At 50.3% G+C, this 21,446-nt stretch overlaps 1 protein-coding gene across 1 annotated transcript in view; it reads left to right on the top strand.

Annotated features, from left to right (window-relative positions):
- TENM2 (teneurin transmembrane protein 2) overlaps window positions 1–21,446 on the top strand; it is a 1,165,990-nt gene that overhangs the window by 1,053,407 nt on the left and 91,137 nt on the right. The window contains exon 14 of the mRNA XM_045284698.1: window positions 16,172–16,382. Within this exon, the coding sequence (XP_045140633.1) occupies window positions 16,172–16,382 (211 nt within the window). The remainder of the gene's footprint in view (window positions 1–16,171; window positions 16,383–21,446) is intronic.

Raw genomic sequence — 21,446 nt, 5'->3', positions numbered from 1 at the left:
GGAGTTTCTGATTCAGTAGGTCTAGGCTGGGGCCCACGAATCTGCACTCCTACTAAGGGCCCAGATGATGCAGACAGTTGGAGAACGAGGCCTGTTTTAAAGGGAGCTCTGCTGGCAGGTGATTCGACCTCCAAGTGACGCAGCCCGGGGTCACCTATTGTGGAGACCCTGCCAAGAAGCTCTGCAGGCTGAGTCAGGGGGGGACTTTGAGGGTCAGCCACAGAGGTGTGGCTAATGGGGCGGGCATCGGGTTCCAGCCTCTGGAGAGATCCATGCCCCTCTTACAAGAGTGGTAGAGCATCTGGGGAGAAGGTGGGGTGGTCGCAAGCCTGGTCCCACCCCCTTTGCGACTTTCAGCTGCTTTTCTCGTGCTCTTGGGACAGTGATGCTGTGTCCTGGCTCTGAGGCAGGCAGGCCTGAGTCTAGAGCCTGGCTCTGCTTCTTAAGGCTGTATTTCCTTGAACAAGAAACTTAGTCTCTCTGACCCTTCTTTCCCTCGTTCATAAACCGGGAACAACGATACGAACCTCATTGGCCTGTTGTGAGGTTTATAAAAGTTCATGGATAGCGCCCGGATGGCACATGACTTAGATGACAGCTCTCAATATCAGGGTCTGCATATGCAGAGCTTCGGAAGTGAGTTGTCTACATTGTATCTAATCGTGCCCCAAACTTCAAAACCCATCTCTCCATTTCCTGTTATAACACATGCCCCTCCACCCCACCCTACCCCGGCCCTGCGTTGAGTGGTCTTTTCCATCAGAAACCACTAAGCAGTGGCCCCCAAGCTGGGTTCTCTAGGACATGCTCTGTTTGGCCTGCACTGGGTTCCCCAAATCTTTGCACTATTTGCTGACATTTAAAAACAAAGGATTTCATTTTATCCACAAAGAAACAGAAGGGCTAGAGGTTAAATCCAATCCAGTCCTCCTGATTCAAAATGGTTTGTTTATTCTTCCCTCAGACCACTTCTAAAGCTAGCTGGATCTGTAGGAGCCCGGGTGGCACTTTGTGTTAGGCATTGGACTGCTAATCATACAGTGGGCAGTTCGAACCCACCAGCTGCTTCATGGGAGAAAGATAAGGTTGGCTGCTCCTCTAAAGATTTACAACCCTGGAAACCCGACGCAGGGGATCGGCTTGGTATCCATGGGTTGAGCTTTCTATCAGGTTTGCAGAGAGACCGGAGGCCTGGGTGGTACAAATGGTTAAGACCCTCGAGCTGCTACCCAAAAGGTCTCAGTCCACCAGAGGTGCCTCAGAAGAGAGGGCTGGTGAACTACTTCCCAAACATCATCCACTGGAAACCCTGTGTGTGGAGCACAGTATCACTTTGATGCACACAGGGTCCCCACGAGCTGAAATTGACTTGATGGCAACCAGACGCTTCAGCCTCGTACCAATGCCTTTGCCCACTGTGTGTAGTTCTCCTGGCATTGCAGCGTCCTTATGAAAGTAGTCAATTGTTATTTCCATTGTACAGATGAGAAGACAGAGACCCAGAGAGGGGAAAGAAACTAGCCCAAAGCCATGCAGCCCAAATGCGACCGTCCTGGGGTTAGAGCCAGGTTATCTGCCTCTGCGTCCTGTAACCGTAATGAACAACACACTACCGGCCCCTGGTCTGTAGAATAGATGTGAAGACTGATATAAACGACCCAGGGCGGCGGGAGGATGCGTAGCTCAGAGCTGCCACATTTTAGGAATTGGGCACTTCCAGTGCTCCTAATACCTTCAGAATGTTGTGTGGCAGCTGAGTGGGGTCCCTTCTCCTGCTTGGCACTGTGCTTGGCTTTCGTTCCCCTGGCAGGAGAGCCAAAGCTCTGGGGCCTGTCCTCCAGCCTTCCCCTGGGGACACGCTCTCTCCGCAGGCAGAAAGCGGCCGTTGGAGTTTGTTGCTTCTGGTGTTGTGGTGACAGCCCTTTCTCTGTCCGGAGGCCCACAGGTCACTGTCTGGCTCCCTGCCGGGCTGCCACCATCCTGCAGGGTCTGCGCTCCACTGGCCGTCTGTCTGACCTGTCAGCGGACTCTCTGGAGCGGAGGTTGATGGGGAAGCCGGGGCAGGAGGCAGCAGGGGTGAGGTCTGGGCCAGAGCAGCAGGCAGAGAGCAAGCTGGGGGCGGGGGGGGCAGGGCGGGGGCACTGGGAGGCCGAGGTCACTTCCTGCACTCCACACTGTCACTGATTCTGTAACAGAAGAATGAACCAGCAGTGAGGACAGAAGTCCCTGGGGCAGAGGACGCGGACCTTGGCTACCCGAGGAGGAGACGGAACTGGGAGACCTGTGAGGAAAACTCTGCCTCTCTCTCACAGTGGAGGAGACGCCATGGTGGCAGCAGCGTGGGCAGGAGAATGAAAAGGTGACCAGGCGTCTGAAGCCTCCGCTCCGTCCTGCCGCATCACAAGGCCCCGGGGCTCACGCACAGTCCCCTCGGCAGCACTGAGAGTGCACATCACGAGTGTGGGTTTGGGAAGTGGGCAGCTGGCCTCATCTCCCGAGAATGCCGTCCAGTGTGCCACAGAGGCTGGCTTTGTGACTGTGGGCAGGGCCCTTCACCTCCCTGAGCCTCCACGTGGACAGGAGACACCAGACCCCATCTCCAGGGATGGAAAGCGGCTGGCCCTGTTGTGAGTCACCCGAGGCTGAGGTGTAAGCTGTCCAAAGCCCTTTTCTGGGGCAGCAGTCTCTTAACATGCTGCACACCAGTTCTCCAATAACCGATTCACCTTCCAAGCTCTATCCAGACCCTTCTGTTGGACTCAGTTCAGCCTTAGATCCAGGACTGGGCAGTGCCCGGCACATAGCATGGTGCAGGGGGTCCAGACACCTGCGGGAGGGCCCTCTGTGTTTAGTAACACAGGGCCTTTCCTAGGTTATCATGTAGGATTTGGCTTCACAGTGAAGCGAACGGGACTCAAAACCCAGTCCTACCCCTTACGGCCACGTGGTGCTGGGCAAGTTATTGAATCCCTTTGGAGCTTCCCTTCCCTCCTCTGTAAAATGTGGGTATTCATGACGTCTGGGATTTGGGGTGGCAATTTAATGTGTATCGCACACTTGTCACAGAGCCTGTGGGTACCCCATTAATACCCCCTGTTAGCCCTCCTTCCATTAATGATTCATTGTCTTGCTAACCTGGGATGCTGTCACCCAGCAAAGGGTCCCCACTGAAAACACATTGGCTTTGGCAGCGCCAAGTCCCTCAGCAGGACAGCTCCTGGGAGCTGGCAGCTGCGGGCTGGGAGGGTGAGCATGCTTTGTGTTGGGCTCCATCGCCAAAGGCCTGCGTGTTGTGGGGCCAGCCCATCAGAAGGCCTTTAGGAGGGTGGGACTTCTCATCGTGACTACTGTACAGAAGAGGGGGAACTTTGGTCCTGCCGAGGGCAGAGCTGCCACGCCTAGAGCCATCCATGCTCATGAAGCGCTTCCCAGTGCATGTTCTCCCAAAGACTGTTGCCATGAGATGCTCTGAGCCAAAAGGGCTCTGTGGTCAGCGGGTGCCACGAACTCGCTGGTGCTGCTGTATGGATGAGTCAGAAGGCATCGTCACACGCTCTAGACTCTGGGGGTCCTGCTGTAAAGAAAGCCACCGGTGTAATTTACTGAACGGGCCGTCTTCCAGAGTGTTCAGCCACAGGCCCTCCATTCCCATCTCCTCTTTTATGTCCCATTGTCCGTAGGGGCCGGCCAGTTCGTTCTGTCTCACAGCAGCCCTGGGTCCAACAGAGCCCTGGGCCGTCATCCTCACAATCTGCATCAGCCCCTCTCTGTGAGGGTCCTCCTCTTTTTCGACCACCTGCTTCAACGAGCATGATGTCCTTTTCCAGGACTTGGTCTCTCCGCGCACCGTGTCCAAAGTGTGCGAGACAAGGTCTCCTCATCCTATCGTCTAAGGAACATTTGGGTTCGATGGTGTATTTGGATTGCTTCGCCAACACCATCATTCAAGGGTATTCCCTCTTCTTTCTTATCCAGTTTCTGCCAGCGTGTGAGGTGATTGAAAAGATCATCTCACGCCTCCAAGTGATATTCCGGAGTTTTAACACTTTACCGAGATCTTTTGCAGCAGATTTGTCCAATGCAACAGGTGGTTTGATTTCTTGACTTCATATAATTCAAGAGACTCTAGGCATGTCGTAAGTTACCCTTTGGCTACTAACCATATGGTCCGCAGTTAGAGCCCACCAAGTGCTCACTAGGAGAAAGATGAGGCTGTCTGTTCCCATAGAGATTTACAATCCTAGAAACCTAGAAGGGCGTTGTGCTCAGTCCTGTCTGATTAGTGTGAGTTGGCATCGATTCAATGGCAGCGGCTTTGGCTTTGAGCTTTCGTGTAGTCCACCTTCTCAGAGTATGGTTCAGCCTGCAGAATGAGTAAGCATCGGGAACAGATACAACCCCAATGCACATCTTTCCAGATTATAACCACTAAGTATCCCCTTGTTGTCTGAACGACTGCCTCTTTGTGCGTGTGCACGTTTTACATGAGCACAATTAAGTGTTCTGGAAGTGCCATTCTTTGCAATGTTATCCATAACTTGCCATGATCCACATAGTCAAATGCCTTTGCATAGTAAACAAACACAAGCAAATATCTTCCTAGTATTCTTGGCATTCACCCAACATCTATGTGGCATCCGCAATGGCATCCCTTGTCCCGTGTCCTCTCCTGAATCCAGCTTGAATTTCTGGCAGCTCCCAGTCGATGCAGTGCTGTGGTCCTGAGTTATCTTCTGCAAAATGTTACTAGCGTATGATAGCTTAATTTGCATTTTACGCCTCAAGGAAGCCTTATGCCATCCCACAGGCGACACTGTAGGCAAAGCTGCCGTGATCCCACAGGGTCAGCTACACTGCCTTGGATACGTGAAGGGTGTTTTCAGTCATTCAGTGGGGAGCATCTCAAACTCAAGTCAACAAGAGGGATCCAGGAGTCTTGTTAGAATGCAGATTCTCAGTCCCTCTGCCCAGGAATTCAGTAGGTCTGGTGTGATGGAAATGAACCCTGATGACCCAGCTGCTAACTTGGAAGCTCAACAGTTCAAAACCACCAGCCCGTCCGCCCGAGAAAGATAAAGCCATTTGCTTCTATAAAGATTCACAGCCCCAAAGACCAGCTGGGCAGTTCCACTCTGACTGTAGGGTCACCATGATTCAGATTCTGCCCGTTGGCAGTAGGGTTTGGAGCTGGATGATGGCAGGAATCGATGTTTACACATCGCCCAGGTGACTCCAGCACAGGTGCCCAGCAGTTGCGCTTTAAGCACCCCTGATGGGGAGCCTTGCAATGGAGGCAAGATCTTGGGAGCAGGTGCGTCAGCCTCCCCTAGAGTATGTAAGAAATGCAACACCTCAGGCTCCCCCCACCCCCACCCCTCATGCCCAAACCCATGGACTCAGAATCTGCATGTTGACAAGATCACTGGATAATTCCCGTGCAGATGAGAATTTGAGAAACCTAAAACGTTACAATTAAAGTTGCCCTTGCATCCGACTCCTGATGGCCCCGTGTGTCCCGAGTAGCACTGCTCCTTGGGCTTTCCCGGCTGTGGCTGTTGAAAGGCAGGCCTCCAGGCCTTTCTTCCAAGGGACATCTGAGCGAGTACAAGTTGCCATCTTAAGCCGTCAAGTGCCTAACCAGCCATGCCACCGAGAAACACCAGAATTTGGAACATTCTGGTTTAAAGGATTCTGCGGTTGATGATGGTGGTGGTTGTCTTTAGTTCATTTTGTTTTGGGTGACAAACATACCCCCCCAAAAAAAAAAAATACTTTGGATAACAAATACAGCCCTATTATCAAATGCAGCTTTCCCAGTACCTTCAAGGGCCGTTGCATTCAATGGAGGTCTTGCCTGCGTCCCCTCCAAGGGGCAGGAACAGGCCCTTGACTCTCGCTAGCAGCTTTTGTTGGCTTGCCTGCATCCTCCATGGCCAGGGGGAGAGCCAGCAGAGCGCCTTTCCATGCAGCCTCCACTCGGCAGGTCTCTGGTTGGACTTGATTGCTCTTCCGTGGCTAAGTCATGAGAAAAGCCAGGAGGTGCCTTGGGGCAAGGATCTCTGGCCTTGGACCTCAGAGGCTGACAGAAAGCATTGGCAGGCTGAGAGAGGAAAACTTCCAAGGGACCTTCCAGAAGGAGCACAAACACAGCTTTACGTCTAACACTCTTTAAGCATGGCGGGTGCTCCGTTGCAGGGGCGGGGGCCCATTTGCGATACAATGGTCCAGCAGGCAGCAGGGTATTAATGGCAGGTGAAACCTTCCAAATGAGCACCCTGTCAGCCAATCTATTGCTTTAAAAGGTTGGCAATGCGGGAGCCCTAACAGAGGCAATGAAGAACTAATCTCATATTGCCAGGTTAAATCAAGTCAGCCTTGCCCGTTTCTTTCACTTCTTAGTTACATCAAGCCAGAATGCTTTCAATTACCCCTCACTTCCAACTTGTCAGCAGGCACTGGGCAAATGCAAATGAAAAGATGCTCTGTCCTGGCAGTCAGCGGGAAATAGCATCAAGAATCACCTCTGTGTGTTGAGTCTATCCTCTGCATCGAGTGCCATGTGCCTCCCCACAAGTCGTGGCCGCCCTGGACACCTAGGTGAGGTAGGCACTCTGAAGTCCACGCTGTGCATTCAAAGACCGAGCCACTGGTGTGCAGCCATCTGCCTAATGTGACATCGCTAGTGAAGGGTAGACCAGGTTTGAAAACCAGGCCATTCTGACTTTAAAGCTCATACTCTTGTGTTAGTTTTCTAACTAAGCCGGATGCAGATTACAATTTGTGCCATCAAAGTTTAGACAAAAGAGCACTGGTGGCATCGTGGTTATAAGTTGGGCTCATAACCACAAGGTCATCAGTAGGAAGCCACCAGCCACTCCTCTAGAGAAAGACAAGGCTTCTGCTCTGGTGAAGAGTTACCATCTCAGAAACCCACCGGCAGTTCTCGCCTGTCCTTTGGGGTCGCCAGGAGTCAGACTCGACTTGATGGCAGTGATTCTGATTGTAGGCTTGCACAGATGGGGCCAGAGCCAGCCCTGCCTCACAGGAGGGCCTGAGCTTTGGAATGCTTTCCCTGCAAGGTTCTCAGAGCATGGAGTCATGGCCACAGCTGGCCAGGGCCCACACCACAGCCCAACCAGGACCCACATGAACCCACACCCTATTTCTCCCCTTGAGGGGTCCTTTGACCTGTCAGCATGCCACTTCCATGTATGCCAACCAGAGGCCCTGAGTCATGCTGAGATTCACATCTACAAAATTACTCCGGAGCTCCAGTGCTAGAAAGGGGGCCTGGTGTGCAGGTTGTGCCCATGACCCAGGCTGGCATTTCTTGTCCAAGCTCCTCTGCCTGCTGGAATGGTGCAGCCACTGCTGCAGTCATGCATATAGCCAGGGGCCCTGCAGCAACAAAACAATGTGTGTGTGTTTGTATATATCTCAAACGTTCAGAAAGATAGCTCCATTTTTCAACAAGCTTTTGGAAGCTCCATCATATTTGCCTGTGATCCCACATACCTTAGGCCTAGTTCTGAAAAAGTACAACCTAGAACAAATAGCTCCCAAGGCAAAGCCAGGTCCATGGTCGCCAACTTTCTCTTTACACAAGAGCTTTCATTTCTCTAAAGAAGCCCTGGTGGCGACACAGGTTAGGCTTTGGGCTGCTAAACAGAAAGTGGGCTGTTCTAACTCACCAGTCACTCCGCAGGAGACAGGGAGACTTACAGCCCGGGAGTCGGCATCAACTGGTTGGCAGTGGGGTTTTGTATCTCTGACCAACATTCATGAGTGGCCTCTGGCATTTGCCAGTCAGTGCCATGCCCCCCAGAATCTCTGCTCCTTCATTGCCATCACTAAGAGCAAACAGCCCCAGTTACTTCCTTCTTGCCCCAAACATATTGCCGCCTTCTGTCCACCGCTCCATTGATTTTACGTCTCGCCATCACCAACGGCTCTCAGGATGGCCCTCGGATTTGCTGGGTTAGGTACTTGGATTGCCTGGGTCTGTCTTGACATGGATACCCAACTCTGTGCCACTCAGCAAACGTACACAATGCCCAGAAGACTCGAAATAAGAAAAGAAGGAGAACTGATGGGGAGGCACCAGGAGCTCCACAGTCCTGCGTACTTCACATACGCTGCCCCACACTCCTCCCAGCATCCTGTGCACTGCAGGACTGTCCTCGGCACCAGCCTCCCCACTTTGTCCATGAGCAAGTGAAAGCAGAGAGGTTGAAATCTTGCCTAAAGTCAGCCTGCTAGCGAGTGCATGAAGCAGATCATTTAAGTTACAGCCGGGTGAGTTTGTATGTATGAATGCACTTTGACAGCTGCCAGAGCCCGGCTGCTGACTGAGAGGTTGGAGGTTCAAATCCACTCAGAGGTACTGTAGAAGATAGGCCTGGTGAAAAGTCAGCCATTCAAAACCTCATGGAGCACAGCTACACTCTGATGGGTTGGGTCTGGGTTTGGCATAGCCACTACCTAGCTAACGATTTGGAACATTCCCAGTGCCCCCAGAAAGTTCCTTTTCCTGGCCAATACCTGCCCTTGAACATCCTATACATATGCAAAGCCTATGTACTCTTCAAAGCCCAAACTCTTACCCAGTTCCCCATGTGGTCTCCCGGCCCAGTGCGTGAGAAAGGGAGGTTTGCTGGCAGCCGGTGCCCTGGAAAGAGCTGGGCTCACTTTTACAGTCCGAGCAACTGCCCAGTTCCCAACAAGGCACCCAGTGCACTCTAGAGCAGAGCTGTCTGGTGCTCTTGAGGGGGGTTGTGCTGCCCTGTCACAAAGTGAAACAGAGGAAAGTGCATTTAGGTGTTTCTCTGAAGCCTTTAATTCCCGAGAAAGCGAGGGAGCCCATGCAGGCTGGAGAGGGAGCCACCACCATATCAAGCTACGAGGAACAAAAGGGGCAAAGGCTGGCACAAACTGCGCCCCCCTCCCCACCTGTTAAGAGACCCAGTTAACCAAGAGCAAAGAGGGCTATAACTGAAATACGCATCTTCCTGACCCGGGAGCCAGTCCTCCTCCAAGTGTAGCCAGGGCTCAGGCACAAAGGGAGTACATGTTTCACCAACCCTGCCTTCTGCTCGGTGACTGCACGCAGGGCAACGCGAGCACAGGCACATGTCCTGTCAGCCCGTCTGAGCGTATTCCCCATGCACTAGGCATTACCGCAGCCAGACACGCCCGGCGTGTTCTCATTTTTTCCAGTTTATAACAACTGGCCATGACATGAAAACCCACTGACATGAGTGTCGTTTACTGAGAAGAGCTACGGGTGGGTTGAATGTTTGGGAGAATGCTGCCTGTGTTTCCAAATAACTCAGACTCCAACTCCAAATCACTGCCAGCGAGCCGATTCCGACTCACAGCGACCACACAGGACGGAGGCTGAGAGTCATCGCCAGTTCAGACACGCCCATCTTTCTCCCACAGAGTGCCCGGTGGGTTGAACCGCTGACCTTGTGGTTCGTAGCTCAATGAAGAGTCCACTATGCCACCAGGGCTCCTTGTGCTTCCAATAGTGAATCCTGAATACTACTTAATAGTATATAAGATGCATAATGGAGCAGGATTCACATATATGCTTCCTTTACATCCCCACATTTCCTGTGGCTCTCTCCTCATCGTGAACGTAGCTTGACTTGTCAGTATCCGATTGAGGCTTTGAAGGTAAACTCTTTTTACTACCTAATGAGCATAAGAAGAGAAACTGCCGTCTACTCAGTTTTGACTCCTGGCAGCCCATGGCTTCCCCAGTGGAACTCCTCCATCGGGCCCTCTTGGCTGTCTTCTCTAGGAGAGCAGATGCCAGGCCTTCCTTCTGCAGCACCGCTGGGTGTGCTCCAGCGTGTCAACCTCCTGGTTAACTGCTTACGGTCGTGCTCAACCATGGTGACTCCAAGTGTGCAGGGTAGGCCTTCTGCTCCTATAGGCTTTTCAAAGCTCTGACAGCACTTGCGTCCAAGCTGTCTTGGGGTGGGTTTGACCCCCAGCCATCAGCTGGTTACTAATCAGCACTTAGCCATGTGTGCCACCCTGGAACCCCTTCAGGAGGAGCTTCTTTTAAAATCCAGCTGACCCAAATGAGGAGCTGATACCAAGGGCTCAAGTAGAAAACAAAAGTTTTGAGAATGATGATGGCAACACATGTACAAATGTGCTTGACACAATGGGTGTATGTACGGATCGTAATAAGAGTTGTACGAGCCAACATTAAAATGATTTGAAAAAGAAAAAAAAATCTAAGTGACCCAACTAGGCACGGCTGGAACTAGTTGACGGAAACCTCTGGGCCCTAACACCTTGCGCCAGTGGTAGCACACGCACCAGGGCAGTCGGCAGTGTGGCGCTCAGCAGGCTCTGCTGCCCAGGATGAATTCCCAGGCATCATGTTCCTCTGCTCATTCCTGCCCAGATCAACCAGTCTGCGTCCTTCCCAGCTGTGGGAGTGCACAGGTCCTCAGAGGTGACTCGGTCTCCCTGCTGCCAACACTTCCCCAGTCGGTGATGAGTGCCCACTGCCCTGTCTTCAGAGGCCCCTCGGAATCTCCTCCAGGTGAAGACGAGAGGCTGGTGCTCTCGCTGGCGGGGCTTGTCCGGTTTTGTCCATGCCGCCTCAGCGCCACTTGGATAACTTGTTCCACTCCTCTGAGCCTCCGTTCCTCCTCTGTGAAATGGGTGGGTTAACCACAGTACCATCGTGTACCCAGTTCTCACTGGACTTGAAAATGTGAGCTTTGAAGGACACATGCTTTTCCATTTATAAAACGTTGGAGAAAACAGGCGATGTTAAAAACCATTATAGAAGATGGTCAGAAATGGAAGTGACCTCTTTGGGCAGATATTGGCCAGGAAAGGCTCAACGGAACTTTCTGGAGCAGTCGGAATGTTCTTGATTTTCTTCCGGTGGTAAATATAATGGCATGTTCACATAGGAAAATTCACCACTTTGTGCATTTAAGATGATCTACTTTTAGTACTTTCTGCTTTGAGTACTTCACACTGATTAGCTCTTTTTGTCTCCCAACCGCCCGTTCTAACATCTTCAACACCATCGTCATCATCTCTGTTTTGTAAATGAGGGAATAAGGCACAAAGCCATAAATGGCTGTAGGTCAGGAGCTAAGGTAGTGGCTGGTCTGAAATTCAGACCCAGACATCCTTCGAGGTGTCTAGAGTCTGCGCCTTAGCCATGGCGTTATTCTGCTTTGTAGGGTTGTCATGCTGATTGAAGTCAGGACAAGCAATTGCAAGCTCTACTCAATCCACACTCTCTCTTCTTAACTATTAGTAACCTGTCACTCTCTGAAATCACAGCATTCTCACGAAGACTCAACCAACCAACAGCCCGTACCAGTGAGTGGATGTCAATTTTATCAATTTCCATGTCCTTATACATCGACAACTTCAAGGGGGCTCTGGCCGCAGTACCTGCAGCTCATTGAGTACATACCCTAGACAGACCAATGTCGTATATCCCAACTCGCTTGTCCCCAGTCAATTCCAACTCAGGATGGCCCCATGTGACAGAGTAGATAGAGCTGTCCATAGGGTTCCCTGTGCTATATTCTTGATAGGGAACCCTGGTGGTATAGTGGTTATGCACTGGGCTGCTAATCATAAGGTCAGCACTTTGAAACCACCGGGCAGGAATTAGGAGAAAAATGAGGCCCTCTACCACCACAAGAGCAGTTCTGCCCGATCCTCACAGGTCACGAGGGGTTGGCCTCAGCTTGATGGCAGTGAGTTTGGTTTGCGTTTGGGAATCTGGATCGAAGCAGATCAGCAGGGCTCTTCTCCCACCGCCACCCCAGGGCCATCAGGTCAGTTCTGAATAACAACCCTACCACGGGGTTCCAAGGCTGTAAATCTTATGGGAGCAGAGAGCCTCCTCTTTCCCCCATGAAGCTACTGGTGGGTTTGAACTACTGACTGTGCAACACCTAACCCACAGCACCACCAGAGCTCCTTTAGGCCCCTATGTAATAGCCATTGATATCACTCACGTTTAAAGGCAGAGATTCTGCCAGGTTAGTTAGTCTTTCCAAGTTCACACAGCTAGGGACCAGTGGAGATAATCAAACCTAAATCCATCTGTTTAGAAGAGCCAGCCTCTTAGCCTCCAATGCCTTTTTTTTTTCTTTTCATTTTTGGCCCTTTACCTTGTGGTTTCGATCCAGTGGATTCAATTTACCATTAACCTGATTTCGAGTCCACATTGCCAGAGCTACGCTGGGCAATTCTTGCTTCTTTTCTTTTCTTTTTTTTTTTAAAGCCACTCTTTTTATTCCAGAAAGTTCCTGTAAGCCTCTGTCTCTCTTCAATTGCCATGAAATTAGCATCTGGTGTACTTGGCCAGAGCCGTCACTTAGCTTCCGCCCTGACAGAAGCACCTTGGTAATTCTCCTTGGCCGCGTCTCACAGTGATGGCAATGAGGACACATTGGGCAGACCTGTGCCACCCACTCGGCCTGGGTCGGGAAGGCCCTGGTCTCTTTCCCATGACAGCTGAGTCAGAACCGGGACCTTTCCGGGAACTCCACAAACCTCTCTCACCACCCTAAGCGCCCTTGCCAGGAAAAAGCCAGCCAGACAAACAAATAAGCAGGTAGATAAATAAAGAAAGAAATCCTCCAGTGTCAGAGAAGGGCCGGGCAGCTTTCCCGCCACCGTTGAACGGGGCGTCTGCAGCCTCTCAGGTCCTGAACTGGCAATTCAGAACAGTTTGATTGCCTGCTTGATTGTTTGCGCGATCACTGCAAGATTGTCAGTGACAGGGTAATTTACTGAAGATTGCAATGTCAGACTCCATCCAAGGGGCTTGCTGGCATAAAGATGCGCTTCCCGTGACTGACAGGCCGCGGGAGATTGGAGTGCCAATTTAAAGTTCACGGTGTCGTTGGAAAGTGCTCGGCGACGGCAGCCCATAATCACGCGGCATGATGAGGTCATTACAGACAAAACGTACCCTCACACTTAATAACGGGTAAAACCCCAAATGCCCGGTCTCAACAAGAGGCGAATGTAAATATGCAGGAAATGAAGGAGAGGGTGTACAGCTTTTCTGTTTTCTGTCTCATTTTGCTTTTGTCTTCTGCCGTGGCGGGTCTGTCATTAGGACCTCTCCTGGCAGACAGGAAGCTTGGACTCAACAAAGCAGAGGGATAGTTTCAGGTTCACAGTGTGGGGACAGTCCCAAACCCAGGAACCATGGCCGGCAGCAAGGCCGGTGGAGAAGGCAGATGTGTGTCTGTTGCTGTGACGTTATACTTGGGTCCGCCGGCTGGTTATGTAGAACAGGTGGGCAGTGTTTGGGAGGTGGGGGTGGGAGCCATTCCAGCTTCCGAAGGGAAAGGCCACCAGAGAGGATCGGCACTCCTAATGGGAAGAGAGCGCTGACCTTCCAGAACTCTCTGGTGCTAACGACAGTGGGTGCCTTCGCACCCAGGAAGTTTCTGTAGCAGCTGAATGGCGCACTGCCAGCATAGCGCAGCGGGTCCTTTTTAAATCCAGAGCCGGCCTCGGGTTGTAGATTGCTCTGTCTCCTGAAGGCAGTCTGTGGAATGTGGAGTTAAAGACAGAGCGCTGTGCTGCTTGTCCTTTGATTTCCTTTGTCTTATCTCCCCACGGCCCTTGGATACAAGGGAAGGCCGCCCAATTGCTCGGGCTGACTTGTGCTTACTGGCTCATCTGTAGTGAACAATGTCACATGCTTGTCACCACATCCAAGCGTGTGAAATCGTAGCTAAAGATGAATCCGTAAGCACAAGGCAGCCCGTGCTTACCTTGTTTACTCAAGACTACATCCCTGTCAGGGATTGTATATATGATTCTGTGGGAAGGTTTTGTGGGATGGGGAGACAGGGACAGATGCCAGCCGATATAGAAGCAGAACCCTTGATGTGGTGGGAGAGAAAATGTAAAACGGTTCAACTATAGATGGGTAAGTCAGTCCGGGCTTGCCTTGTGTCTTGGGTAATCTGGCACCACTCGGATCCCCCTGATGGCCGGAGCATGGGCTTGAAGTGATGCCCTGGATTACTCGGCCATAGAAGGCACTTCTCCAGCTGTGTCACTGCCTGAGAGCTGCTGGGTGCAGGGGAGCATCTAATCCAAGCAGCGCATCCGTCTGAGATGTTCAGAGTTCTGAATTCAAAAGTCTCTAAAGTGTGTGTGTGCCTGCTCACCCTCCTGTGTCTGCAATTCTAGGAAATTTTGTAAATCTAAATGCGTTCGGAGCCGCCAAAGCAACATTTGCCCATGTGGAAAATGAGAGGCTAGTTTTCATAATTTACAGCCAGGCATGACATGCAACCTCCTAATTTGTTTGCTTGCTAAGAAGGAAGTAATGCATTAAAATAATTGTACATTAATTGCTAAATTACAGTGGAACTTTGCCAAAATTACATATTTCAATTTCATTTGCGGAACCAAATGAAAGGGCAGTGCCCAAAAACCACATGGTAATATATTTAAAACACTCAGGTAAGGTCCCAATTCAGCTTTGCAGAACATGTGTTTATCAAGTCCTTGCCTGGAGTCTGAGTGCAAGTTTCTATAACACTAATTATGTCCCCTCTCCTACAGCAACCACACCCAAAGTGCCTTGCCATCAAATTTGGGAGACTAAGCAAGTTATTCTCCAAGTTCCCAATAGTGTGTCCAGCCAATTCCCAGCAGAGTGAATGAGAGTTAGCCAACCAGTCCATTCCAAGAGGAGATTCCAAGGAGACAAGACTGCCCTGGTTTTCCCATTCTCCGCCCTTAGGAGCCTGTGACGAACAGGAAACAGTCATTTAATCGTTCATCAACTATTTGTTGATTGCCCAATTCCATGCTTGGCGCAGAGCTAGACATCAAGATAGAAATGAATAAAACAACGTTCTTCGTACTCCAAGAGCTCATTTTCCAGACAGGAAGGCAAGCAGAAAGAGATCATTAATTCCCATACAAGAAACTTAGAAACTTAGCACTAACCAGAGTTTCTTAAATCGGTCATGGGCTGGAATCTCCTCAAAAGCATGTTGACCATGACCATTGCATGGCCTGCTCCCGGAGGCTGTCTATGGCATCGGGGGTCACAGTGGGCCCTCAGTGCTCCTCACAGAAATCTGGTGCAGAAGCATTCTTTGGGAATCACTGATGCAGGACTGGTATTCCAAACAGGAATGCCGAACTGAATCCGGGGAACTACGAGGAAGGGTTCCTGGGGAGGAGGCCACATCTAGACAAAGAGACAAGACTCTCTTCTCCACCTGAGTCAGTCCCTGAAGCGTAGGTACCCTGTGCTCTGCCGCTGTTGGCCTTCCAGCACATGGGTGGCTCTCAGCAAAGAGCTGTTGAATGATGATGAATAACTAGGACCCAGCTCAGGAACTTGGATCAGAGGCAGAAATCTGGGCAGGTGAACCATGGTGGTCATTGGCCTGGATGCATGTGAGAAAACATGTGCATATGCAGTTGAGGGGGCTGATGGCTTAATGTCTGCTTACCCAAGCGAAAGATAGTTCTCCACATTTCTTGGAGAATATGGAATTCACAGTCCCCGCTGGTTCAAAGGGAGCAGAGATGAAGTTATTTTCTCCTTTAAGAATCCTATGCCTTTTGATTAGTTATGGCCCTGCGATGCGGCAAAACACAAAATCTATATTGTGCTGTATGGTTTAAAAGTAAAGTTTGGTTTATTTCTTTGTTTTACAAACACAAATAATACTAGCTTATAGACACAGTGGGAAGTCTAGGGAATTAATGATAAAGAAAACTAAGAGCTCAATTCATCAAGTACCCAGGAATAAACCTTTGCCGGGATTCTTAATGATTTCTTCTCAGGTGACATAGTAGTTATGCATTGAGTGCTAACCACAAAATCAGCTGTTCAAAACCACCAGACAGCTCCTCGGGACAAAGACGAGGCTTTCTACTCCCATAAAGTTCCAGTCTCTGAAACCCACAGGGTTGGCCAGTTCTACCTTGTCCTACAGGGTCCCTATGAGCCAGAATTGGCACAATGGCTACGGATTGCAATGAGAGCCTGCTTGGTGTGTGAGAGGTGCCAGGCGACAAGGCCCTCAGGAAGGCTTGGTGCTGGAGACAATGGGATCTGGCATATCCAAGCAGCTTTCTCCCATCACTCTCCCTGACCCTGCCCTGCCTCTGCCCACAGACGGCCTGGTGGACTGCCTGGACCCCGACTGCTGCCTGCAGTCAGCCTGTCAGAACAGCCTGCTCTGCCGGGGCTCCCGAGACCCCCTGGACATCATCCAGCAGGGCCAGACAGACTCGCCAGTGGTGAAGTCCTTCTACGACCGCATCAAGCTTTTGGCAGGCAAGGACAGCACCCACATCATTCCTGGGGACAACCCCTTCAACAGCAGGTACGTGCCCTCCTAGCTGCGGGCTGTGCGATCATCTGGGGTATTTTTATCAGAACAAGAAGCGCTGACCCTGGGGTCCCCAGGACCCAGGGGGCCTGGAAACGTGGAGCCCCCTACCATGACTCCCTGGGGGCCCTTTCCACACTTGGACGGGAACCCAGACTGGTGTCCTGCTCTCTGGGGGTCTGACCATCTTCAACCTAGAACCTGCTGAGTCCCCTGCTGGTCCCCTGAGTTTTAGATGATTTTGTAAGGTCTCATTTTTTGTGACATGATTGTTATTATTTTTAAATCCTCCTTGATCATACCTCTGATAGTGGCTTTCACAAGATCACTGATGAAACCTTTCATTCAAAAGTGTGTTAGCGAATGCCGTTATTAACTTGATAGCATATCATTCCGTATCTAAGCACCAAGAGGGTGCCATTGCCAGAATTTTTGGAACATCCACCATAAACTAGCCACCATCTATAGGTCCTTGTGTTGTTCTCTGGTTGTTTGCATGTCACTGTGATGCTGGAACTGAGGCTATGAGTGTTTTAAAAACCAGCAGGGCTACCTACAGTGGGACAGGCTTCAGTGGTACGTCTAGGTGAACACAGACTGAGAAAAAGACTGGGAAGCTACTTGTGGAAATTAGCCAATGAAAACCCTGTGACTCACAACAGAATCATGTCCCACAGGTGCTGAAAGAGGATCGTCCAGGGTTGAAAGTCACTTTGCATCTGCAGTCTGTACGACAGTGGGCCGAGCATCTCATGCACCTGGCCTGGAAGGGGACAGTGTTTCCTTCTGATAAATATGGTGTTGCCTGGAGTCAGCGGCAGCTAATAACTAATAACATAGGGAGCCAGACACTCAGTATCGGGTATCTCCAACCTCACAGCAAACCCACGGGGCAACTGCATCTATACTAATGCACAACTATATACGAAACACAATTGTGCTGGTACATTTCACCCTTATTTCCAAAGTGGTGGCAGGGTGGTTCTACAGAGCAAATGTGCTTAGGGTCACCAATCTGAGACAAGAATATTCTAGAATCAAATTTGGGTTTTATTTTATAGTCCGTATGATCCCACCCTTCCTCCTAGGACAAGTTAGAACTGTGCCCCTGGAGAAGAGGGGAAGGGGGACGTTTGGTTGTGAAAGATTCCCTTCCAGCCTCTTAACTCTTCTGAGCAATGCTTCTGATTTTGAGGGCAGAGGGAGGAATTAGAAAAAAAAGAGGTCTTCCTATTTGTGTATTGATGATTTCTCTGGGTTCCTCCTGGTCCAGATGGCCATGGTATCTGCTGCTGTAAGTCTGCCTTCATACGTGGTGGGCATGGTCTACGTAGGAATACCCCAGCCCAGCCGTAGCACTGTTTCCATCCTCTATATGGAACACTGGGCGGGGGGTCTTCGTCATGCCTGAGGACATAGGAACTTGAGTGGGTGGTTCCTGGCCCCCTTGCTCTCACTGAAAAACCCCCATCGTACTACACTGTACATCTGTAACCCCGGAGCAAATCAAAAAGTATGCTGCTGACACAAAACTCTTGGCTTTCTTCAGTGTCTCCATAGGGTGTCTGTGTTTCCCCATGTATGTCTGTGTCCCTTGTGCTGACTTTATAAGAAAAGGAATCAGGTTTAGGACCCACCATACTCCAGTATGGCCACATTTACATTACAAAAGAAAACACTTATTTAAGAAGCAGGTCACGAGCTAAGTCTTCCGCATACCTTTTCTCAGGGGAACAAAATTCAAACCATAACAGTTTGCTTCTACTGCAAATGAAGCTCAAAAGGCCCATGACCCATTTCAGTCAGTTTTCTGCTGAACATGTCATCATTCCTCCCCAAAATCCAATCATTTCCTGATGTATTCCATTTTGATTGCTCCTTCTCCTATCTGTTATAATTTAATCTCATCCTCCTCACCAATGGTTACCACTTCTAAGGACACTTTGATCTCCACCAAGATGTAGGAGAGCTGGGAGTAACCTTAGACTGTTTGATGGTTGGAACCAGCCCCAGGGTCCCTGCGTGGTGCCATTGGCTAAGCACTTGACTCTAGTCAGAAGGTCGGCAGGTGGCACACACCCAGGAGCGCCTAGGAAGAAAAGTCTGGCAATCTGCTTCCAAAAAGTCGGGCTCTTAAAAGTCTGTGCAGCACGGATCTATTCGACTCTGGCTCACAGCAGGCTGCCAGGAGCAACATTGACTTGATGGCAACTGGCTTGTACCAGCCCCAGCTGGAAAACAAACGTGGCCGTGGAGCCTACGCCAACTCACGGCAGCCCTAAAGGACAAGGTATAAATGCCCCTGCGGGCTTCCAGGACTGTAACTCTTGTTTCCCAAAAAAAACTATTTTATTGGGACTTAATACAGATATCATACCATTCCATATTTTGATCACTTCAAGCAGTATTATACAATGGTTACCACAATCCATTTCAAAACATTCTTTTCCTTCTTGAACTCCTTGAAGTTAGCTCCCTTTTACACCCCGCCACCATCACCATACCCCCAGAAACCCTTATTCTACTTGCTGTCCCAGTGGCCGCATCAAGCCTGGGTTTCATATAGACTAACTTTGTAAAGGAGTAGAAAGCCCCATCTTTCTCCCACGGGTACCACCACAGAGACTTTTAAAGAAAGAAGCTTCCTTTAGAAGAGGCGGCATCAAGGGCAATAAATAGCTCCACCCAAGTGAGTCAACCCTCTCCCCGGGGTCAGCAAAATGCAGAGGCACGTGTTGCTGTGTGACACAGGCTAGGGTTCGGCAAGTATGTGCCTTTTGGGGCCTTATCATCTGGCAACTAATGAAGGACAAAGCTAGGAGTTAAAAAGAACGTAATTCAAGATTTCTTAGTAGGCGTTTCCCTGTGATAGTGGCACAGAAAAATAATTAAAATGCCTTGACTCCACCACTATAATTTATGGAGCAGATCTCCCTATCCAGATAATGTGATAATTGTTACACGTCAATAATCATAAATAGAGATGAACGGATAGCATGCCATCACTGAAGCGTCTCTGCAAATTGACTGTCTGGAAATGATAGGAAACCAGCAGCAACCAAGAATTGGAAAAATACAGGGTAGAAACGGTAGGCAACCCAGCCCATTGTATTTCTACAGCACTTCGCAGGGTCTGGTGCTCCAGGAAAGATTGCACAGAAATCGCGGCCGCATAAGAAAAGAAAGAAAGGAAAATCGTGGGACGCAGTCTCAATTTCATCTTCTCGTCACGAGTCCTGGGGACCTTGTGGTCATCAACACACATCATTGATTGTAACATAGTGTCTGGAAAGGGCTTAAAGAAAGCATGGTCTGAGAAAGATAAGAAAGCGGAATTGAACAAAAGGATTATTTTCATAAATTAGTTTTCCGCTTGCAAACCTTTTTAGCACTGTGGTTGGAACCAGCTAAAAATGGGATTCGTTTGCTAAGCAACCCGTGGCAGACAATTAGAGCCGTCAGTGGAACAGCCTGAATGCTCCTGAGATGGTCAAAGGGCTGGAGTTGAGCAGTGGGGGGCATTGCTAATAAAAAGAGAGGTTCTTGGAGACAGCATCCCTCCGGTTTTCAGGGCGTGAGGAATTGCAGAAGTAAGAGCAGTCCAGAAATTGAACAGACTTTGACAAGATTCTGGCCAGGAACAGGTCAGGAATTGGGAGAGTGTCCAGGAGCCTCTGAGCCTGACAACCTCACTGCCTTCGCCAAATTGCCCGGTGCCTAGGAAGGCCAACAAGACAGCAGCTGCAGACCTGTCTGGGGGGGCGGGCCTCGGTGCAAAAATGTAGCTTCTTGTCAGCCAGCTCTCTGTAGCCTCAGGAGCATTCAGGTGAGAGGTGTGTGTGTTTGGCTCCCGTGGGCTGTGAGTAGAATAGTGTCATCTCCCCTGATTTTATAGAACTTCCCAGAGGTAGTTGGCTGGAGACTGCATGCACGGGAAAGTCCTGGTGCCTCTGATCTGAAGATAGGGGCATGCTCCCCGACACTGACATCCAGCGGGATGGGATTTCCCACAGCCCTGCCTGGACTCCAGATAGCAGGATCTTGATAGAAGAGAAATGCAGGGAGCTTCAGGAGGTTTATGGGAATTATCCTATTATCGTTTCATTCCATTTTCCTGCATCCATTGGGAACCCCCTTGTATGTAGCCACATGCATTCTAGAATCCGTTATATTTCTATCAGGGGTGAAAGGTGGCTCTCCAATGTCCTCTTTCTTGGAGCGTACGAAGTTCTGCTCTTCTTGTTGGTTGCCATTGAGTTGACTCCAGCTCACAGCAACCTTATGTAGAACGGAGCGACGTACTTCTCCGTCCTGTGCCATCTTCCCAGGAGCCTTGGTGGCATAGCGGTTATGAGTTCAGCTGCGATCCGCCAGGTCAGCAGTTCAAAACCACCAGCCCATCCTCTGAAGAAAGACAGGACTTTCTACTCCTGTACACCATTATACTCTTGGAAAGTCACATAGGCCATTCTACCCTGTCCCATAGGGTCGCTATGAGTTGTGATCGACTCAGTGGCAGTGCATTGGGTTGGGATGATGCCGTCTTTATTTTAGGGAGCAGCAAGACACAATGTGCGTTCCTTTCCACCCCTCCCACATCCAAGCCTCAAGGAAGAGAGGTCCATTGCCCCTGATCTGGCCTTCCTCCAGCACTAACGAAGGAAATGAGTAGGCAGATGGGGAAGCTCTCACCTGAGTATAATACTCCCTATGCCGGGCGGAGGCCTAAATGTGAGTGATGACAGGCAGCCTGGAGCTTGGGCCAAGCAAAAGCCAAACAATGCCAAGAAACGGAGCAAGGCCAAGGCTAGCGGCCATGGGCGCAGAGGACCTCACACATTGCCTAGCCATGCAATAAGTAAAGCTGCCCGTGGATTACACCGCACAATGACAACAGTTCTGCTCCTCAGGAAAAGCAAGACTTGACCCTTCACCTGCCCTGCTCCCGCATCTTCTTGATCACATGAAAGCAGAAGTTCCTGTTGAAAGTCTTCCCCAGCCTTATGACTGTTGTTCACTACTGTCAAGTCAACCCTGACTCCGAGCAGCCCTGCCTGT

Source organism: Echinops telfairi, unplaced genomic scaffold, assembly GCF_000313985.2.
Source record: "Echinops telfairi isolate 266 unplaced genomic scaffold, ASM31398v2 ScPeMD7_7469;HRSCAF=8507_0, whole genome shotgun sequence".
In the NCBI taxonomy this organism is placed as follows: domain Eukaryota; kingdom Metazoa; phylum Chordata; class Mammalia; order Afrosoricida; family Tenrecidae; genus Echinops; species Echinops telfairi.
Note: the sequence above shows the minus strand (reverse complement) of the source record. Positions and strands in the feature narration are given on the sequence as shown.